The 19,374-nt window shown below is 41.2% G+C and overlaps 1 protein-coding gene across 6 annotated transcripts in view; it reads left to right on the top strand.

The window, feature by feature from the left end:
• Positions 1-15,601, top strand: part of AFF2 (ALF transcription elongation factor 2) — a 451,682-nt gene extending 436,081 nt beyond the window's left edge. For all 6 annotated transcript variants that reach the window (XM_068957761.1, XM_068957757.1, XM_068957758.1 and 3 more), the window contains exons 20-21: positions 1,013-1,227; positions 5,876-15,601. In XM_068957761.1, coding sequence (XP_068813862.1) covers positions 1,013-1,227; positions 5,876-5,997 — 337 coding nt within the window. In that variant the 3' untranslated portion in view covers positions 5,998-15,601. The remainder of the gene's footprint in view (positions 1-1,012; positions 1,228-5,875) is intronic.
• Positions 15,602-19,374: the final 3,773 nt, after the last annotated feature.

Below are 19,374 nucleotides of genomic sequence, written 5' to 3'. Positions count from 1 at the left end.
TTCCGGAGTTTGGACGGGGTCCATAGCGAGACTGGGTGAGCTCTGTGCTGTTGTCCGGCATGGAGCATCAGTGACCGCCCATCTCAAGAAGGGTCAGGACATCCCCGTCCAGGGAGTTTGGGCATCTTTGCTTCATGCAGAGAGCGCCGGGAGCATCTTGGCCGAAGTGTATTTCACAGCAAATCGAATGCATTTGTTTAGGTAAGTGGTTCCAAATGAGGGCAAGAGAAGAGATTTTTGGAACCCATAATCTTGTTCTCTGAAACCAATTTTCAAAGAGAGCAGCTGTATGTGAGCATTCAGCACTGCACAGCTCTAAAGATATGAGATTGCTGTGCTCAATTCTGCACTGCCTGCAGCCAGCAGGTGATTCCTAATTGCTGGTGTTAGAATTAAAGGAAAATCTATATTAGAACATTAGTGCTGCAATAAGTAGGTAACTTAAAACATGGCTCTGTATAAAGCTGTGCAGATGAACTTTAGGCAATTAGAAACAAATCTCCATGGCCAGTCTTAAAGAATCCTATAGAGATATTCATAATCCTACAGTACCCTCAGCTCCTGATACTGCCCTGCAGGGTGCCTTTAAGACTTGCACTTTGCTTATTGTGGTGACTGTATTTGGAGCAAACTGTCATTGTGGTTTCCACAAAATGCTTTGATAATAAGCCAATATTGCACATTGAGTGTTTTCTGACTGCCATAGCAGCTTCTGGCAGCAGGTAGAGAAATCATTACAGCTATGAGATACTTCTTTCTCTGAAAGATTGCTCTATTTTTATCATAGATATATATATGTATTTTTTTTTTTAAAAATAACAGACTCATTTGTAGGGAGAATTAAATCTCTTTTTATTTTCAGTCAGCCCTAGTTCATAAGCTGTCCTGTCTTGTAAAACCAGGAGATGCAACTGCATGTTCTCCTCCAGCTGGGGTGCAGAGTTAATTTTTCCATGAGGTCAAGGTAAGCAGTATGCCTGAGTGGGACTCACTCTGCTTTCACCTCTTGCAGGAGCACAGAAACGCCATCGCCCATGTCCCTCAGCCCGTCCCCAGCCAGCTCTGCCGGGAGCAGTGTGGGCACAGCTGGCTCCTCCTCGGCGGGGACCATCACCATCCCTCAGCGCATCCACCACATGGCCGCCAGCCACGTCAACATCACCAACAACGTCCTGCGGAGCTACGAGCACTGGGATATGGCTGATAAGCTCACTAAGGAGAACAAAGGTACCACGTGCTGCCGCGTCCTTGTCCCATTTCGCTCATCAGCGTTAGATGTCTTTTCCTCCTAACAGGAATCATTGGGAATTGAACCTAGAACCACCCCATCTAAGAGCACAGCTGTGACAGCTTGAGCAAACAGACCAAATCTGCTCGCTTGTCGCTGTAGCCAATTTATATCTTCTCCTGTCAAGCACAGGGGGAGATATGTGTAACACACACTGAACGCAGGGTTATCAGAGCAGCTGGCAAATAATTTAACAAACATGAGCCCCAAGTGATGAGGGCTTTTGAGTCTGCAAATTCGTTCACAGTTTCAGCTTATCTTGGAGCACAGAGGTTATTTCCAGACTGCTCTGACATCCGGTTTAAGACTATTAAAATGAGAGCTAGGGTAATAAGCAAACATTAGATGTTAAGTTTATGCAAGGAGTCTGATTATGGCATGTCCACTGAAAAGCATGGCCTTGGTTCTCCTATGATTGGATTGCAAATCGATTTATTTATTTTTAACAGCAAAACGTAAGTCTTTACCACAATTGTCCCAAGGAGTTTTGGCAAGTGGTTTGTGACTGGGTTATATTGACTATAGTGCAGTTGCAGAGCTGTAACTGAAGGACAAATTTGCCCTATTGCTGGCCAGCTGTGAACTGCCCCCATGGTAATGTAATTATTCAGATGCCAGCTTGAGCTTACACAAATCATTGACAAAGCTTTCTTTGATACTGGAGGTGCAGAGCCTAACTGGGAAATATTCTCTTTGTGAATTGGCTCATTCTCTTAAATTATACTGAAATTTCAGATGACTGACTTTTCCTGAGAAACATGCTCACTATATGTAGTTTGATCTTACTCCCATTAATGTCAGTGGCAAATTTCCACTGATCTAGAGAGCCCAAGCTTGAGATTTATTGGGTTTTATGTCTGAATAGTAGGTCATAATGATCCGTCCCTGGATGAGGAACAATAATAGAAGTTCTGTCCAGTCCTCCCCACTGCTGCTTGTCTTTGTTCTCCTTCGTTAATTTAGTAGCAGTGCAGTCATTTTGGATTTTTTCCATAGTTGCATCCATTTTCACAAAATTTGAAAGTGATTCCCTGTCAAAGGTACTGCAGAATATTATAGTGGGAATGCAGAAGGATGCTCCGATAGAAGAATGAGATGGTGATAATCTTGTAATTAGCCCTGTGTGTTGTGGAGTTGTTAAATGTTCTGCTTGATACTGAATCAAAATAGCTCAGGCATTCAGCCAGCAGACAGAAAATGTACCCAGGCATTGCTGTTATCAGTCCTGGAGCTGAATGAGGAAAAACCCGCTGAATCTTTTCCTGTATTTCCCCCCTATACTCTTCTTTTTCTCATTTTGATTTACGATAAAATAACCCCAATTGTACACAGTCATATAGGAGTAATCTTTATTTAGATGAGCAGTCCCCTTGATTTCAGTGGGATTGCATATATGAATAAGGGTAAGCAAGACATCTAAGATTGTGCCCTATTCTGTCATATCTTTACTTGTTTTACACATTGCAGCAGTCTTACAGTGAATGAAAAGTTTATGTTACTTCAAATCTTATTCAAGTATAATTATAATGTCATAAGTCATTGGAGAGAGAAAGCAGATGTTCATGCATGTTATAGCATGCCTTTTGTTACAACCTTCTGGAAAGACACCTCATTCCTAATTAAATTTTAGATTTAAAGTTGCACACTTAAACTGCAATTTGAAAAAAGCATAGTGTAACAAAGCAGAAGTACAAAAGAACTGCTGTTGTAGTCTGCAGGTTTTCATCATATCACATGATGGATTTCATTTACATAAGGATATATTTAAGACATTTTGCCATGAGAAATAACATATTGTTTCACTGTAATGGTAATTTGTAGCAGTTTTCACCTGCATCTCTGAAATTTCTTAAAACACATGCATCTTACTGGCTGGGACCAGGCTCACTCCTTACCCCATAGCTACCTCCACTCCACCTTTGCCAGCCAGATTGACAGCTGCTGTGCACGAGCCCTGGTTTGCTAGTGTGTGGACTCTGGGTTCAAATCGCCCACAACAGCAAACTGCACAGGTGCAAACCCTATGCTCAGCCCTAAGTCTCAACAATGTACAAATCTCTTGGTCTCTACCCTGGAGTTTAGGCATTTAGGTCATCATAAAAAATGAGAATTTTTTTCCTAGGAAATGAGAATAATCTCAAAAAAAAAAAAAGCCTATTTAATTGAAAACCCAATATTCAGTCAAAAACTAGATCGAGTGACTTTTTTTTAGTGAGCTGTCATTATTTCTATTGTCTTCTGAATCACGGGGGCATCTTGCCCAAGAACCTGATGTGCTAATAGAGCTTGGGGTAAAAATATGGCCCCATCATTCTAATGTCTAATAGCCTAGCTGGCTCCTCCAGCTACCATGGTTGTTTTTTAGGTTATGCCCATGCAGGCACAAGAGACCTCTTCCACATTATAGGAGCTACGTAGCCACATTACTGAGCCTGTTGCATGCCCTCCCCATGTGCATGGCTGCCAGCTTCAGTTTTGGGCTCCTCTGAGTATGCCGGCACACTCCCAGTTTGGACTTGACTCGTGTCCAGCTGGCTCAGAGCAGGAGGCAGGTCCCTTTCTTGTTAGCCTCCTATAAATTTGTACTATTAAAGTAAAAAAGCACAGCAAGAGAGAGAACAGCAGAACTATGACCCACCAAGCTGATCTGGATTGAAAAGGAAAGGGGAAACACACAGCGATATACCTTTGTTTGAATTTCCCGTAGTTAGTGGAGTTTAGGGCATGCTGGGGAATCGGAGTAAGTCATAAAACCCACCTCCGTAGCAGGGCAGCCTGAACTGCACACTTCCCAAAGGCAGCCTGGGTGCTGGTCTGTGCTGGATAACCTGCAGAGTTGTCCGCCAGTTTTATAGCATCAAACTCTCAGGTGCTTTTAAAAATCAGATTTTTTTTTTTTAAAGCTTCTAAAGATAGCAGCACTTTTGCTCTGCAGTAGAAAACCATCAGCTCTGTAGTGATGAAGGCCTGTTATTTCACATATAAGTTAAATAAGTGGCTTTAGTGTTTATAGCTTTTTCAAGACATAATTTCAGATTGGTAAACTGAAATTAGTCTTCAAGCTGAATTCCTAGCGTTTAAAGCAATTATTGTTTATTTGAGCCTAGAATTAGATCACTAGAATGCAAGCAAGACAGTGCATTATTTCACTTCTAAATGTATTGATTTTACACTGGAGGAGGGGAATAAAAGACAGAGGAAGGAAGATTGAAAGTAACTGCTAGCTACAGAATTTTAACATGACTGGTGATACCCCTAAGCTTTCTTTATGCTTGCCTCCAGCCATATCACTTTCTGCTGTGATACAGTTGTAGCTCCCAAGCTCACCAGGGTCAGGCTGTCAATACTTGGATAGAAGACCTCAAAGCAGCACTTACATGCCGAAGAAAGTACTGATAATGATTTCATACCCAGCATCTACTCCTCAGAACTGCAGCCAACACAGTGTTAGCTGGCTGAGTGCTGAGAGGACTGGATTTTAGAGGAGGTGAGAACGTAAGGGCTCAGCTACTGGTTATGGTGATAGTTGGTTGCCATCTGTACTCTGAAGGACTTCCAGACGAGGAGGGTTCCCATCTTCTAGATGCCATTTTCCTGCCATGTTCCATCTTTTCTTTTCCTCCTTTCCCTTCTTCTCCCCATCCCCTGGACCTCTGAAGCTGTTACAGGATGAGCAGATGGCCAAAGCTGCTGCAATGGCAGTAACAGAAATTGGAGGGTCCTCTTTAGGATCCAGACCAGCTTTTCATGCCCAGGAGAGGGTACAGCATGAAAAGAATACGTGTCGTGGTTCATTGCCAGCTATTTAAATCATACAGTCAGCAAGTCTAGGCTAGGCTCAAAAAGTTGAAAATGAAGATCTTCAGACCTAAAGTGGGACCAAGATCTTCAGAACTAAAGTAGGAGCATTGGCAACCACCCATACCATGTTTTGGTTGACTTCCAGCAAGGATAATCTAGTTTGATCTGTTTAAGTACATTGTTGCCTTTGTTTAAATTCTGCAGTTTTAAAATTCAGTGCAAAAAGGGTGGCAAGACGTCAATTTTAAATTTTAGAGTTTGACTCTAAAGAAGCATTATAAGTTCAAGTCTTCTGTGACAGATTTCTATGGTGAGGTGACTTCTGTGATGTGAGGGTAATTGATTCTTGGACAACTTACCTAGAAATGCTTTTTTCCACCACTTGCAATCCTCAGCATGAGCCAAGACATTTTTCTAAATGATAGTGATGGGTTCAAAGTCATAGACTGAATGGAGAAGTTGCTGGGCAGGTTCTTTGCAGTGTTTTAAGCAAGACTTCAGACAGGATATCACCATATAAACTTCTGACCTTCACACTCTGAGCCATGTTAGTGCAGGCCTTGTGCATCAGGCCTCCTGTGTACTGGGAGTCTTTCCTACAGACAGTAGGAAAACTCTCCAAAGACAGTTCCTACAGACTCCTACAGAGTCTTTCCTACTACACATGTGCTCATGCGTACAAAGTCTTGACAACTCACTAATTGCACTGCTGCTAGAGAGTATGAAATTGTCGTAATACATGTATTTCTGTGCAGTTGCCTGAATTCTGTTTCCTGTGTATTGCAGAATTCTTTGTAGACCTGGACTCAGTGATGGGACCCTTAACACAACACAGCAGTATGACCAATCTGGTCCGCTACGTTCGCCAAGGACTCCACTGGCTCCGCATTGAGGCTCATTTGTTGTAGTGACTGCTGCCCTGTTCATAACATCCCCATTGCTCTACCTCTACCAGCGCACAGACGATCACTGGTGGAACTCCACTCATTTCTGGAAGTTTATTCATGTAACTTCATTTTTATTGCCTTTTTTAATATCCTATCTATTGGAAGTAGAAGTCACCATAAATGGAACTTATGACTCAAGAGCAGTATGTGTTATACCATCTACTCATTTTCAACAATTTTCTATGCCTTGTGTCTCCTGGATCCTGCCATCCTTATGTGCTTTATGGAACGGTACATTCCCTGCAGTATTGTTTTAAGTCCATGCTGCCTTCAAGTGGAAACAAAAAAGCACTTTGAGAAGATATGGATTCCTGAGAAATAGTACAAAGCGTCTTAAATATTTGAGGGTATATAAGAGAAGTCCCTTCTGAAATAAATTAGTAGAAGTTATAGCTATTCACTCAAAATCGCCTTCTGAACCTGAACCAAGCTTTTCACCACTTAATTCTGGCATCATTACCTGATACTGTACATTGCTAAGATTTCATACTTTCTATAGGCTTAATCTCTAAAAGAGAACATTGAATATCTTACAGGTACATACTGTAAGATCACCAAAGGTGTTAGGAGGTAAAAGGTGAAGGAATGCCTCATTAAAGAAAGATGACACACTATGCAATGAGGTTTTGATATTCCGTTCTACCTATTTATTGTTGGCTTAATAATTTCAGTAGGCAGCACAATGCAGTTTTTAGGCAATTTCAAAATATTAGCTTTCATAGTCTCATCTACCATTCCTATACTAAATTGCTGAATTTTCTTTCAGTTTTACTGTTTAGTCTCAAACAAATATTCATCCAAGATTTTTCTTCATAGAACAATCTCTTCTTGCCTAGTGACTCAGTGAAAGCAGATTTTAACAGGAGCGCTACACTTTAAGCGTCGACATTGTATGTAAAAGTCCATTAATAACTGTATGCACATTATTCATTAAATTCTCTAGAAGTTTAACTAACCAGCTACTGTTGAAACATTATAATTCCATATGGCATCAGTTTACACCTGTTTTGTTCATTTCAGAGCATTAGAATCAAACAGTATTATATTGCTATCTTGAAAACAATGACAAATTAAATAAAATCACCAGATTTACTCAAAAGAAATATAACATTTGTTTAATAATGGCCATGAATTCTTCAGTTAAGTTATCTATTTTCCGAACTCTGCATCTATTTACCCATGCTGTCATGTTTCGGACCATTCTTCTAATGCATGAATAATAATGAGACAATTTGGGTAGAATTTCAAAGCAATTGTGAATAAATTAGACCATTTCACATTTGCTCTTTCTTCTTCTTTTTTTCCCCCTGTTATAAACTGCACTGCTGTTCTGCCACTGCAAGAAGCGCTGGTGCATGAAACAAAGCAGAATGAATTTATATCAATATTTCACAAGACTTTAAATGGTCTCAGCTCATTCTTGATGTAACACCTGCATACCTTACTAAACTGTAAATTCCATTTCTATAAACTGAAAATGCTCACAACAATGTAAATATTATTCTATCTCATCTCATTGAAATAATACAATATGTGTATTAAATGCCATCCAGATATTAGTTAATTGCAATTACCTTCTGCTGTATAATCCTATATATCCTTTAATCTGGTGAGTTATTGGATTCTGCTCACTGGGTTGTAACCAGATAAATAGGACAAATTTCCATTTAAAAGGTTCAGACTGTTAAGATTTTTAGAGCAGGCCTTGCATATTTGTAATAGGAGCAGTTTAAGGACTATGCCCAGTGCGCATTTAAGGCCAACATCACTGAAGCAGTTGTATGTTAGTTTCCTTTAATACTACCTTCCCTTAAAAATCAATAATTCCTAATATTTTGTTCTACAAGAATGTATTGTAAATGCAGCCAAGGTGGATCATTAGAGAAATCATCCAGTTTAGGGCTGTCTGCAAAGGACATTTGCAGAACGTGCACATCCTGGGTTATCTGCACATTCCTGTTCCTACAGCGGTCGATAGACCCTTATCTGTTCTTTGAGGGTTTTGGTAACATGGCTGAAACATGAATCTGACAGCATTTGTCACACTGTTTCTGGCCCCAATATCTAATGAACAAAACCACAACAGAAATGTAGAAGAAAGGATTGTTTTTCTATTTAAAAAAAAGAAAAAAGGAGAAAAGAAAATAATTGCAGAAGGCTTTTTTTTAAAAAGCAGAGTATTTGAGATGAAGTAGTGGTGGGGTGGTTTTGTCATAAGCCAAATTTTTCCATTCTTCTTACAAGGTCTCACTAAGGGGATTCAGTAATGATTTAGTCTAATTAAATGCATTCTCATCACTTTTTTCTTTAATGTAGACTGAAATGCCAGACTGCCGTGAATTTATGGAGTTAGGTATGTCTTGAAATACAGTTTTCAGAGACAAGGCTGTTCAAAGAGTTAGCTGCAGTCAGTCAGTGAAGTCAGTGTATTATCTTTCCCCTGTTGCTTGTAGTAAACAGACTCCTATCTCTAAATTTAGCCTATGTTCACAATCTTTTGCTTAAACAGCTTAAGGAATTAGCCCACCTGATTTTGCATCCTGTGACTTAGTTTGAAATGTATGCAGAATCAATGGCATGATTATAATAAGTCCAGCAGCCAAGCCTAGGATCACAAGCCAGCTTACTATTTAGCAGTCTTGTTTCAAAAGCAGCTTAGAAACAAATTAAATATGGAGAGTGAATTACCTTCTTATCCCTGGGGATGATGCTTCTTTGGGGTTAGTTATTAAGGATTATTGCACTTTTACAGGCACTATATTCATCTCATTTCAAATGCCAACATGTCATCTTTGTGGAATCATTTTCCCCTTAAAATATTATTTCAAGCAGAGTTAATCAAATGAGGTTGGTTGGTTGTTTCAATTCACAGGGAAGCAGCATGCATTTGCCTGGGCATTTTCTGTGTCTGCTCTTAACACTGCCCACTTCAGGCATTCACAGTCATGAACCAAGCACCAAAAATTACAGGTTTGGATTCAAATCATGATTTTTTTTTTTTTTTTTGGATAAGCCTTTCAGGTTCCTGTATTTGCCCTCTGTATCCTGAGGCTTTGAGGCTGAATTCAAGACATGTTTTCAGGCATTTCTCAGGCATGCCGAGGGCCAGACAATGACACATTTATTTTGAATAGTGATAAACTGAGATACTGATGCAATTGCTTGATTTCTGCAGCTGGGCTTTAAGAAGGACACTGAGCTCCGTATAACATTGCCAGAGCTGACAAGACTGTCATTTGTGTCCCATGCTTCAGGAGGTTTGGAGCAATAACCATAGCTCAGCAGTGAAGGGAGCATGTGAAGCAAAGGGCTAAACACAAACATTTGGGAGCTCCATCAGTACAAATCCTAGGGCAGCAAAGTCCGAAGTGGTTGGGCGAGGTATTTACATAGCACTTAACCTCCACGTCAAGAGCTACAGCAGGTCTAAAGTGAAGCATTTGACAACGTGCAGGCAGAATATCCTGCTTTTAGTGCAGTGAGCATCTTGAGCCATGTGACACGCACTGGGAAACATGGTCAACGAATGCAGGGCTCAAAAGCTTGAGATGATGTAACCCATATGGGCCATGTTCCACTGGACCATGTCCCATTGGTCGCTAGCCTCAACTGTGCTCAGCCAGCTGCTTTGGAAGGACCAAAACTGCACTTCCCACTCTAGCAAACTAACAGCAGGGAAAGTTCACAATGAGCCTGGATAGCTAGGTTTGGCCCAGTATTTGTACTTTACTTTACTTTATTTTATTTTATTTTATTTTATTTCATTTCATTTCATTTCATTTCATTTCATTTTATTTCATTTCATTCCATTTTATGTTACTTTGCTATTTTTAGTCATTCTGGTTTAGCTTGCAGCCTTTGTTTTGATAGTATTGGTAACATCCTTCCCAGCTTGCTTCTCATAGCTTAATTTCACATTATCTTACATGGTCTTTGGACTTTTAATCATTTAAATAGCCTCTCTGTGAATATATTGATACTCTCATTTTATAGATGACCTCTTTGAAAGATAGGGACAGGTCTATTGATTTCAGTGGTGTTTTTTTAAAGAATAAAGGTCAAGGATTTTTATTCCTTCTAATGAAACAAAATCTGAGAAATTGAATCTGGACCTTGATTTCTATGATTTTTTTATTTCATAGATTTTATGGTATTCTTCCATTATTGTAGTTTGGGTTCACTGACAAGTTCTTAGGTACTTCGGAAGAAATGTTTTCATTGTATTTTTATTAATATGTAATACTATCTAAATCCAATGATTAGTTTTTTGAGTGCAGCTTAAAAGATTGAAAAAAATGAGACTGTTAAAGGATTCTGACTTAGATATTAATATACATCTTTGCTTTGAGATGAGGAGGAACTCCACTACAGTATTGAAAAGTGTGTGTGTGTGTGTGTGTGTGTGTGTGTGTGTGTGTGTGTGTGTGTGTGTGTGTTTGCGTGTGTGTGTGTGTGTTTGCGTGTGTGTGTGTGTATGCACGCATGTGTACACATATGTGTGTGTTTGAATGGATTTGCAACAGAAAGTTCATGCTCATTTTTCATAGCACAGGGAAAAAAGAGGTGGTAGCCTTAAAGAGGAAGCACTCTTAACACTGCTAAGTGGTAGCAGAGTTATTAACGTGTTCCTCTGTAGTACATGTATAGTCATCTTTGCATCCATTTGTAAGCAAGACAGGTATGACAGAAAGTAATAACTCTATCATCTTGGTCCTGCGGTCACTGAAGTCAATGTAAAAACTAAACATGATGTCATCATACTGTTGGGGCTGGGTTTTTTTCGGAAGGTCAACCCATTTGCAGCAACCCAGTGTCTTGAACTTTTAAGAAAGACAGAATATTTTGCAGGTCACCAAAGAAAATTAATTTGTCATTTTGAACCAAGTATAGAGATGCCCTATACATGGGCAGCCCACAGATAAAGGTGTCATTGCAAGGGGTCTTTGCTCCCCCCAACATCTCCCTGACTTCACTGGAGTACAGTAGGGGTTTGGCAGAAGGGGAGCACACAAAAAACAACCCACTATCCTTATGACATCTTCCAGTTTTACTTTACATAGTATTTTAAAAATACAAATAAAATGGGTCTTGTTAACATTGGGAGGGCTCAATTTCCCTAAAACTTCTCCTGTACGTCCATGATATAACCAGATCACTGGACACAACAATGCATACAGGCATTGTGTATTGTCTAGGGATATATATCACTTGATATATCATAGCCTGTGTATAAAGGCTGGAAGCTCAATTAGCCTCTCTCTTACTATCTAAACCTCCCTGCTACTGAATAGGAAATGTTTCTGCCTGATTATACAGCATTTGTCATTGCTACAGTGCTCTGTTCACACCTCCCTTTCCAAATTACTTGGGAGTTTTACTTTAGCCACTCCATTCAAAGATGTTTAGTCTCTTTATTTTGTCTTCCAAGATCAGGGATTCTGATCATCTCACACTAGCTTAAACCCATGGTGGAGGCTGTCGAAGTCAGAAGGAGATTGAGTTCAGATCTCACATACAGCCAGTGTGATCCCAGTGCTCTACAGATGGAAGTGAGAGCAAACTCAGATGCAGATGAGTTATTGCATACAACCGATGTCAGATGAGAAACAACCTTGACCATGTCGGGGGCACTTGAAGAGAAATACTGTGAAGATGAGCTGTGCTCAGACTAACAGGGTAAATAGCAACATCTCAGGCAGCTCACTGACACTGTAATTGCATTAGGCAAATGGTAAAGATGTGAAGAATCATTTAAAGAAACCCGGGTGAGTTTACGTGGGGTGGCATTATGAGTTTAACTTAAGACTGCTTCTGTGAAAAGGGGCTTCATTATTGTTGCTATGTATGTCCTGCAAAATAACACCTATGACTTGGTATCATACAAAATCCTAATATGACACCATCCCATCCAATTCATCAGTCTGCCTCATGGTACCACCACATATCACAAGGAGCTAATGCTTATCACTGCTCTGAAATCATTATAGAGCTAAATCATCTTTCTCTCCCAGCTTCCCCAAGGACCAAGCCCAGGGACCAAGTGGTCAGCTCAAGTAGCAATGTGTATGCTCCCCTTCGGAGAGGAGCCACAGAGAGGACCTTGCCAAGCCCGCAGGCTGCTTGAGGCATTGGACCATGCACCCAAGTACTGTGGATCCACCACCCAGCCCTGGCCACTGTCCTAGTATGCAGGAGACACTGGTGCTGGGCAAGCGCCCAGCAGGCCTGAGTGACCCCAGCCCACCGCCTGCATGCGGCAAAGCTGTGGCTCTGCACTGCTCTTAGCTTTGGTCCTCTGTGGCTGCAGATAGGACTGGGATTTGAGCAATCAATTCTATCTGCTCTGCATTTAGAAACACCAAACAGGTCAACAAGAGCATTACATGCTGTAACCTCGTAAAACTTAGGCAATATTCACTGTGTGGAGAATTGTAATTTGCATCGTAGTGTCCACAGGACTACTCGTGCTTATAGGACTCAATTGTTGAGTCCTACTGACACCAGTGGTATAAGCCATGTGAGCAGATGATGCAGCTGTTTGAGACTTGTTTTTGTCTTTGATTTTAACTGAGTTCCCTCTATGCAAGGTCTCTAAGCTCGCTGTGCTGGATATGAGTTTAGTCACAACTGTGAGTATCCCCCTGTTGTAATTCCATTGAAATCCATTAAGTAGAGTTAATCCTTATTTCTACTCAGTTATCCCATTCTGGGAGTTAGAAGGAAAATCAGGCTCTTAAGTGAATTTTAGTGTTTTAATGAACAACACTAACTAAAATGGACCAAATTTTGAGCCAAGCAAATGTAGAGTAACTTGGCTCAGTTGCAGAAGTCATTGGACCAAACTCTGTGGTCATATGGCAGTCAGGCAAGTTATACTGAGCTTGCTGAGTACTGTTTGTCAAGGGAGAAGCTGACTAATAAATCTGGTGTAGTATTGCCAGAGTTCAACTTACTGGACCAGAACGTCAATTGCATTAAACCAATTAACTCCATGGAATTACATCAGTTTTGTTCTGGCCGAGCACTGACACCACTGAAAGTAGTTGAAGTTCTCTGGATTGGTGCTGGAGCAACTGTGCACAGATTTGCTCTTCAACCAGACCCTGTGTTGACTCAGCCCTTGCTCAGGGAGACCACCATTGACTTCAGTGACACTTAATTTGGAGTTACAGACACGAAGAAGCTTTGACCCACTGGCAGGAGGCATTTACCGTTGAATTTATGAATGAACTGAATAGTGGATAACAACAAACCTGCTTGATTTATGACAGAGAGAGAGTAAAAGTAAGTTCTTCAGCTGGTGTCAACTGGTGTAGGAGTACTGATTTCAGTGGAGTTAATCCAATATGCACATGCTGAGGATCAGCCCCCTTTAACCCCAAACTAATTTTTGCCAATATAGCTCTATGCAGATAAACTCCCAAAGCTTTTATCTTCATGCCTTTTCTACTGATCATGCCAATGAAATGATTAATGTACCATAATCCTTGCCTGCAAGGAAATATTGTACTTTGCAAAGCTATGCAGTATGGAGCACGTCGTAAAACTGCTTTAGACCACAGAGTCTGGAAAAGCATTATCAGAAACTAGACAACCAGAGTAGCATTTTATCTGATGTCGATTACACTTTCACTGTGCACTCCCACTGCTGAGATTTTTACATATGGAGTGAATGATTGTTGCATGTTTCTGATGACTGTGGGCCAAAGCTTCGGCTGTGCCTCTAAGTAGCTCTATAGATGTCAGTGCTGATTTACACCAGCTGAAAAACTAGTCCTCTCCCTTTTCAGACTGTGTTATATGCCCTAATGCAGCTTTATAAATATATGCTCAAGCTGAGTATATATTGAACTGTTCTGATTGAGCACCAGATAATCTCTGCTAAAAGAATTTGAGGATAATTTCTGCCTGCTGTCTAGGCTTGCATATGTTTTGTTTTTAACTAAAAGGCACGTTGCGATTTCATTACCTCTGAGTTTAAATATTTACTGGCATCAGCATTAGCTTGCGTAGAAAAATGGCAAATAAATTCAAATGTGTCATAAATGCTGTCAGTCTAGAGATGGAATCTGTTACTTTAGTTCAAAGACATTACAGCAGGCTGAAGTGTGTTTTCTAAGCCAAATGGGTTTTGTACATTCAGAAGTCATAGCAAATATTTATCTAGGCCCAGTTCTGCCCTTCTTCCCCTGAGCATCTTACTCTGCAGGTTACTCCACTGAAATCTGCAGGAGTAACTCCATGTAAAGAAGTGCTCAGCACCCAGATCGCAGAATCAGACACTGCATTAGTTAAGCTCAAGCAATCAGGAGTTTAATTTTAGCCATATGTATCACTTGAGGACATTCAGAATTATGTACATTTTATCTAAACTGACAGTCCTTGTAATTCCATAAAATATTGTATAATTAATTCCTGTCTGTATTTCTGACATCGCTGGATTGAATGTCTTCTACTGAATCTTAAATGATATTTTTTTGAAACCCATATTCAAAAGGCCTCGGACATGTCATCACCAAAGTATGACAACAAGTTGAAACATCTCCTTTTTTTTTTTTTGCTTTAATTTTGGGCTGTCTATCTGGTTTGTGTTTTGTCTTTGGCTGTAGCACTCCTAGTATTTTAGAGAAGGCTCAATTCAAATTAAATTGTTTTTTGTCTTCTGAAAAAGAAAAAAAATGCAACTAAAATTCAGGAAAAAAGTAATTCTGGCAAACTAATCAGATGTTTGCTCTTTCTAGTTGTCTTGTTTTAACCTAGCAATGTTGGGAGTGTATTCTGTGCACTCTCTTGCCCATCATTTCTGGCTGTTATAGCAAAGACCTTCTTTTTTCTTTTGTGTGTGTGTGTGTGTGTGTGTGTGTGTGTGTATGTGTGTGTGTGTGTGTAGAAGTAACCAAAATATCAGGAAAATTTACATATACTTTCTTCTGGTTCCTGGAAATAGAGCAACGTGACGACCTGATGGTCTTCCAGCAAAAGTCAGATGTCGCAGTGCAACTTAATGAGCTATTGGAATTAGATTACAGTTTACTAAATGGCCCTTTACCTTGGATTCTTGCTTTTTGTTTACTATTGAAATAGCCTTTTTTTTTTCTCATGTGTGCAAATATCAATAATCATTGCAATTCCACACAGTGTCTTTGTTCTGGACAAGCATGTTATTCTTGTAAAGTTTTAAGTATAAGTTGTTTTGTACAGACCAAGGTAACTGTTAAAATGTCAAGCAATTACTGAAATGTTGTATAGTTATAAAAGTTTGGTTTCTTTTGCTTTATATGTATAAAATTGTATCTTGCCTGTTTTGCTTTGTATTTCCTACGTGTTGCACAATTATGCATTTTGTTTACATTTGTTCCTTCTTCAAAAAAAAAAGAAATAACAGTAATACTTTATGTACAAACATTTTAAATGTACTTTTGTTGTTTTTAAACACAATGTCTCTGTATAAATAATATTGGTTGAACTGGTACATTTGTGTCTCTCATAGAGGGATTAATTATACTGCCAGTGCATTGAATTATTTAAAAAAAAAAAGTAAAATAAAATTTTTATGAAAATGTAACTCATTTGATCATTACAAATTATTCTGTCTTCTGCTATTTTCTAATTCCCTTCCCTTCCCAGGATACAACAAGTATGGCACAGTACGTACTGTTTGTGTGAGCGTTGTCCTTGGTTTTAATTTGTAATGGATGTGTTTGTGTCATTACGGAGACTTGCAGTGACTTAATGTTCGAAAATAACATAGCGCTGATGTCAGCTGTGAGGTAACAAGATCAATAACGTGTTTCTCCCCATCCTTGAAGAGCCTCAGCTGCAAGACGGCAGCCTGAATCCTGTCTGTCCCAAACCCAGCTTGGGTTTGAGTAGCGAGAGACGCTGGCCGCCTGGCCAAGGGCAGCCCAAACGTCGCTGCTCGGAGGGGGCGGTGAAAGCCAGGCTTTGGACGCTGGCTCTCGCAGCGGCCTCGGCAGGACGCGCGCGTGGCCGCCGGCCCGGCCCGGAGCGCCCTCCCGCTCCCCGGCGACGCCGGTCAAGGCCGAGACGAGCTGGGCGCCTGGCAGGAGGGACTGAAGCGCTGCAGTCCCTCAGCCTGCTAAGACGGTTCAGCTGCACGTCTCCCTCGGGAACGAATTTGGCCCATGACAAGCAGCTGCTCTGGACCAGGGGGGTATTTTGCTGGCAGCTTGAAACGCGCGGGGGTTGTGAAGACTTATTTACATGTGAAACGTCTGGCTGGCACTTCTCATGGCCACAGAGCTCCGAGCAGGACGTGTAACCCAAATCCTTTCACTAAAAGGCTGAGACTCTCTTCAGCCCCTCCTATGGGGGCCAAAAGGAAAATAATGCAGTATCGGTTTCATGCGATGGAGAGAAATTTCACTTACCAGCTGCATTTCAAAGTGAATTTAGATAGCCTTTCATCCCTTTGATTAAAAAAGGGGGTTTCCAGTGTGCTTTCCCCCCCATACTGCGTCCAAGAGGTTGGAAGGACTTTATTATAGCTAATGTGAATGTGTTCGGCACACAAACCACATGTGAGGCTAATGTTAAACAGAAGCTTTTGGTCACAGGCACTACAGAAAAGTCCCTGTTGATATTTTTTTAGTCACGTATGTAGATTGTCCTTCTGAAAATGAGACATGTTCGCCGCTCTGTTGGGAAACTATAGACCTCTAAGCACATGAAAAAAAGCTAAACACACGGGATGAATTAGTAGGTTAGACCTCAAGAACTAAACTGCAGAGGAAAAGATACTGCTGGCAGCGCTGGCCTTTTTCCTAGGCCAGAAATACTTGGCAAATCCTGGCAATAATCTTCAGGGTCAGTTTGCCTACAGACTACGTCATTTGTCTGTGAAACCAACCGTGGAGCTGTTCTCAACTATTTCCTGATTATGTTTCTCAGACACAAGTTTGTCCATGGCTTTCGGGCACTTTGTGTCTTTTGACAGTCTCGGCGGTGATTTACAGTTGCTGGCATGCAGCTGCCTGAAAATGCGGCTGCCGGTATTTGTAGTATCATGAAAAAATTTGTTCAAGATTTTACCCTTTGAAGAAAAAATTTGAGTGGAAAAGAAAAAAAAAACACCTCCCCCATTCGCTCCTCATTTTGCAGCCAGCTCTATGCAGCTGAAATTCAGCTGAGAGCCATTTGGCTGGAGGATACTGTGAGCGATGGATGCAGTGGGAGGTGAGGAAGCCACATGAAAAATGCTCCATCTTCTACTTTCTAAGAGAGCTAAATTTTGCTTTCTGTGTCATTGGGTCCCTTTTTGCCATCCAACCCACTTGGAAACCTCAGTGCCAGCAGCTCTCACTCTGTGCTATAGCTCTAAAGCCAGTGTAACACTAAAGCCCTTGAGGATAAAGCCCCAGGTCGCATTTGAAGGGCAAGTCCCACCTGTGCCAGGCCTGCCAGAAAACGCAGGGCAACCCTGTATGTGCCTTAGTGCTGCAATGGGGCTTTGAGTAGTACAGGGAGCCCTGCTAAATGCTCCATCCCAATGCATTTCAGCCTCGCAGCGCTGTAACACAGAGCAAATCCTTCAGTACCTTTTTTTTTTTTTTTGGCAACTCTACATTCTCTGCCTATCAAGCAGGAACTAAATAAAAAGGCTGTTATTGTGCTTCGAGCCATCAATTTCAGAGCGATCACCTATGCGTTCGGGATGTGCTGGCAGGGAATTATCTGCAATGAGAAGTTGCTTGCCAGCCAGTGTTATAAAGGCCCATTGGCTTTCGCTGTACCTAAAAGTGGCTGTAACTCCTTCAGCTCTCTAATGCCCTCTGCGGTTTGGGCGCTGATTAGCCCGAGGCACCCCTTGCCAGAGGGGGTCCCGGGCAAGCCCAGCGCCCCGCTGCCCTGCCTCTCCCACTGACTGAAGCTCATGCGGTATCCGGAGACTGGACATGGATACATTTTTGGCAGAGAGTTCTTTTCCACAGTATTCAAATACCTTCTTGGCTCAACAGAGCTGGTGTCAAGGACAGACCTGTTTTTCTCCCGACTGCCTCAATGTGATGGGGTTTGGAGACCAGACATGGAGACTGTTTAATCAGTTTTATTCCATGCAGGAATCGTCTCCTCTGTTGCTCAGCTCAGGGAGTTGCTCCCTCCTCTGTAAGCAGTGTCCTTGCAGCCAGTGGCGTTTGGGATATAGGCAGGACCCCGGCCCCAGGGCAGAGTGGTGGGGCCACGGGACTGCTGCCCTCCTGGCAGCTGCTCTGGTGCTAAAGGAACGGGCCCATCAGCCAGTGAAGACATGCTTGAAACATGACTTACTAGGTTAAATTTAGTGGTCTGTTGATAGTCAGGAGGTCAGACTACATGACCATAAGGACTTTAAAAATCTATGACTTTATTAACCAGGTAAACCGCCTCATGTCTATGGCTTTTGGAATGAGACAGCTTCTGAGCCTAATTCAAAGTTATTTCACACTAGCTTAACTTGATAAATACGAGGGTAAATGAAATCAGATTCAGGCCTCCAGATTTGTTACACCAGCATGAAAAATAATGCCACTCCATTGACTACTCTAGGTTTACATAGGCATAACTATGATTTTGCTGTCAGATCTGGCATTTCCTGTGGCGATCGCTGGACTCTCTTGTCCTAAGGAAACATAACTTTCTGTGTCTCAAGGAGGCATTTCAATCTCAGTCTTCTCTGAATCAATGAAAATAACACATCTATTTTAATAATGAAGAACCATGGGCCAGCACACAAAACGCCCTTATCTTGCGTTTGAATATCCTCTGGGCCGCTGGCCTGTGGATCCAAACCCAGTTAGCTAATCACCTCCACCAGTGCTATCCGAAGAGCACCCCAAAGTTGCTGTTCAGTTGTGACTCTAGGAGGGTAATTTATTACCCTGAAGAGCCTGACTCTTCTCGCATGTCTGTCTATCTGCATCTCTGGGTTGCATTGTTTATGTTAGCATAATCATTTCTCAGAGAGAACGTCAATAAATGCTGAAGACAAAAGCAACACCGACACCGACACCAACAAAAAGCCCAACTGCTAAATAATTCCTAGAATGAGTTGTCAGAAACCTTTTATTTACTGATTCCACACATTTCATTTATTCCTGGCAGCGGGCCAACCTTTCTGACAGTTAAGATTTATTGATTTAATTGCCTAGGGTAACCATGCAATAAAATCATCTCAAAGATAAATTTTCATGGCACTGTGCAGCATTGAAGTAATTTTTCAAGTGCTATGGCTATATTTCTGCAGGTTACAGGTGCAAAATTTGCTTAAAGCAGAAATGTCTCATTATTGTAACCCCAGTGCATCAGTGTGGTCCCTTCTGTGAAACTCCTTTCTTCTTT

The sequence above is a fragment of the Struthio camelus genome, chromosome 11, assembly GCF_040807025.1.
Source record: "Struthio camelus isolate bStrCam1 chromosome 11, bStrCam1.hap1, whole genome shotgun sequence".
NCBI lineage: Eukaryota > Metazoa > Chordata > Aves > Struthioniformes > Struthionidae > Struthio > Struthio camelus.
The sequence above is the reverse complement of the archived record's forward strand: the minus strand, read 5'-3'. Positions and strand labels throughout refer to the sequence as shown.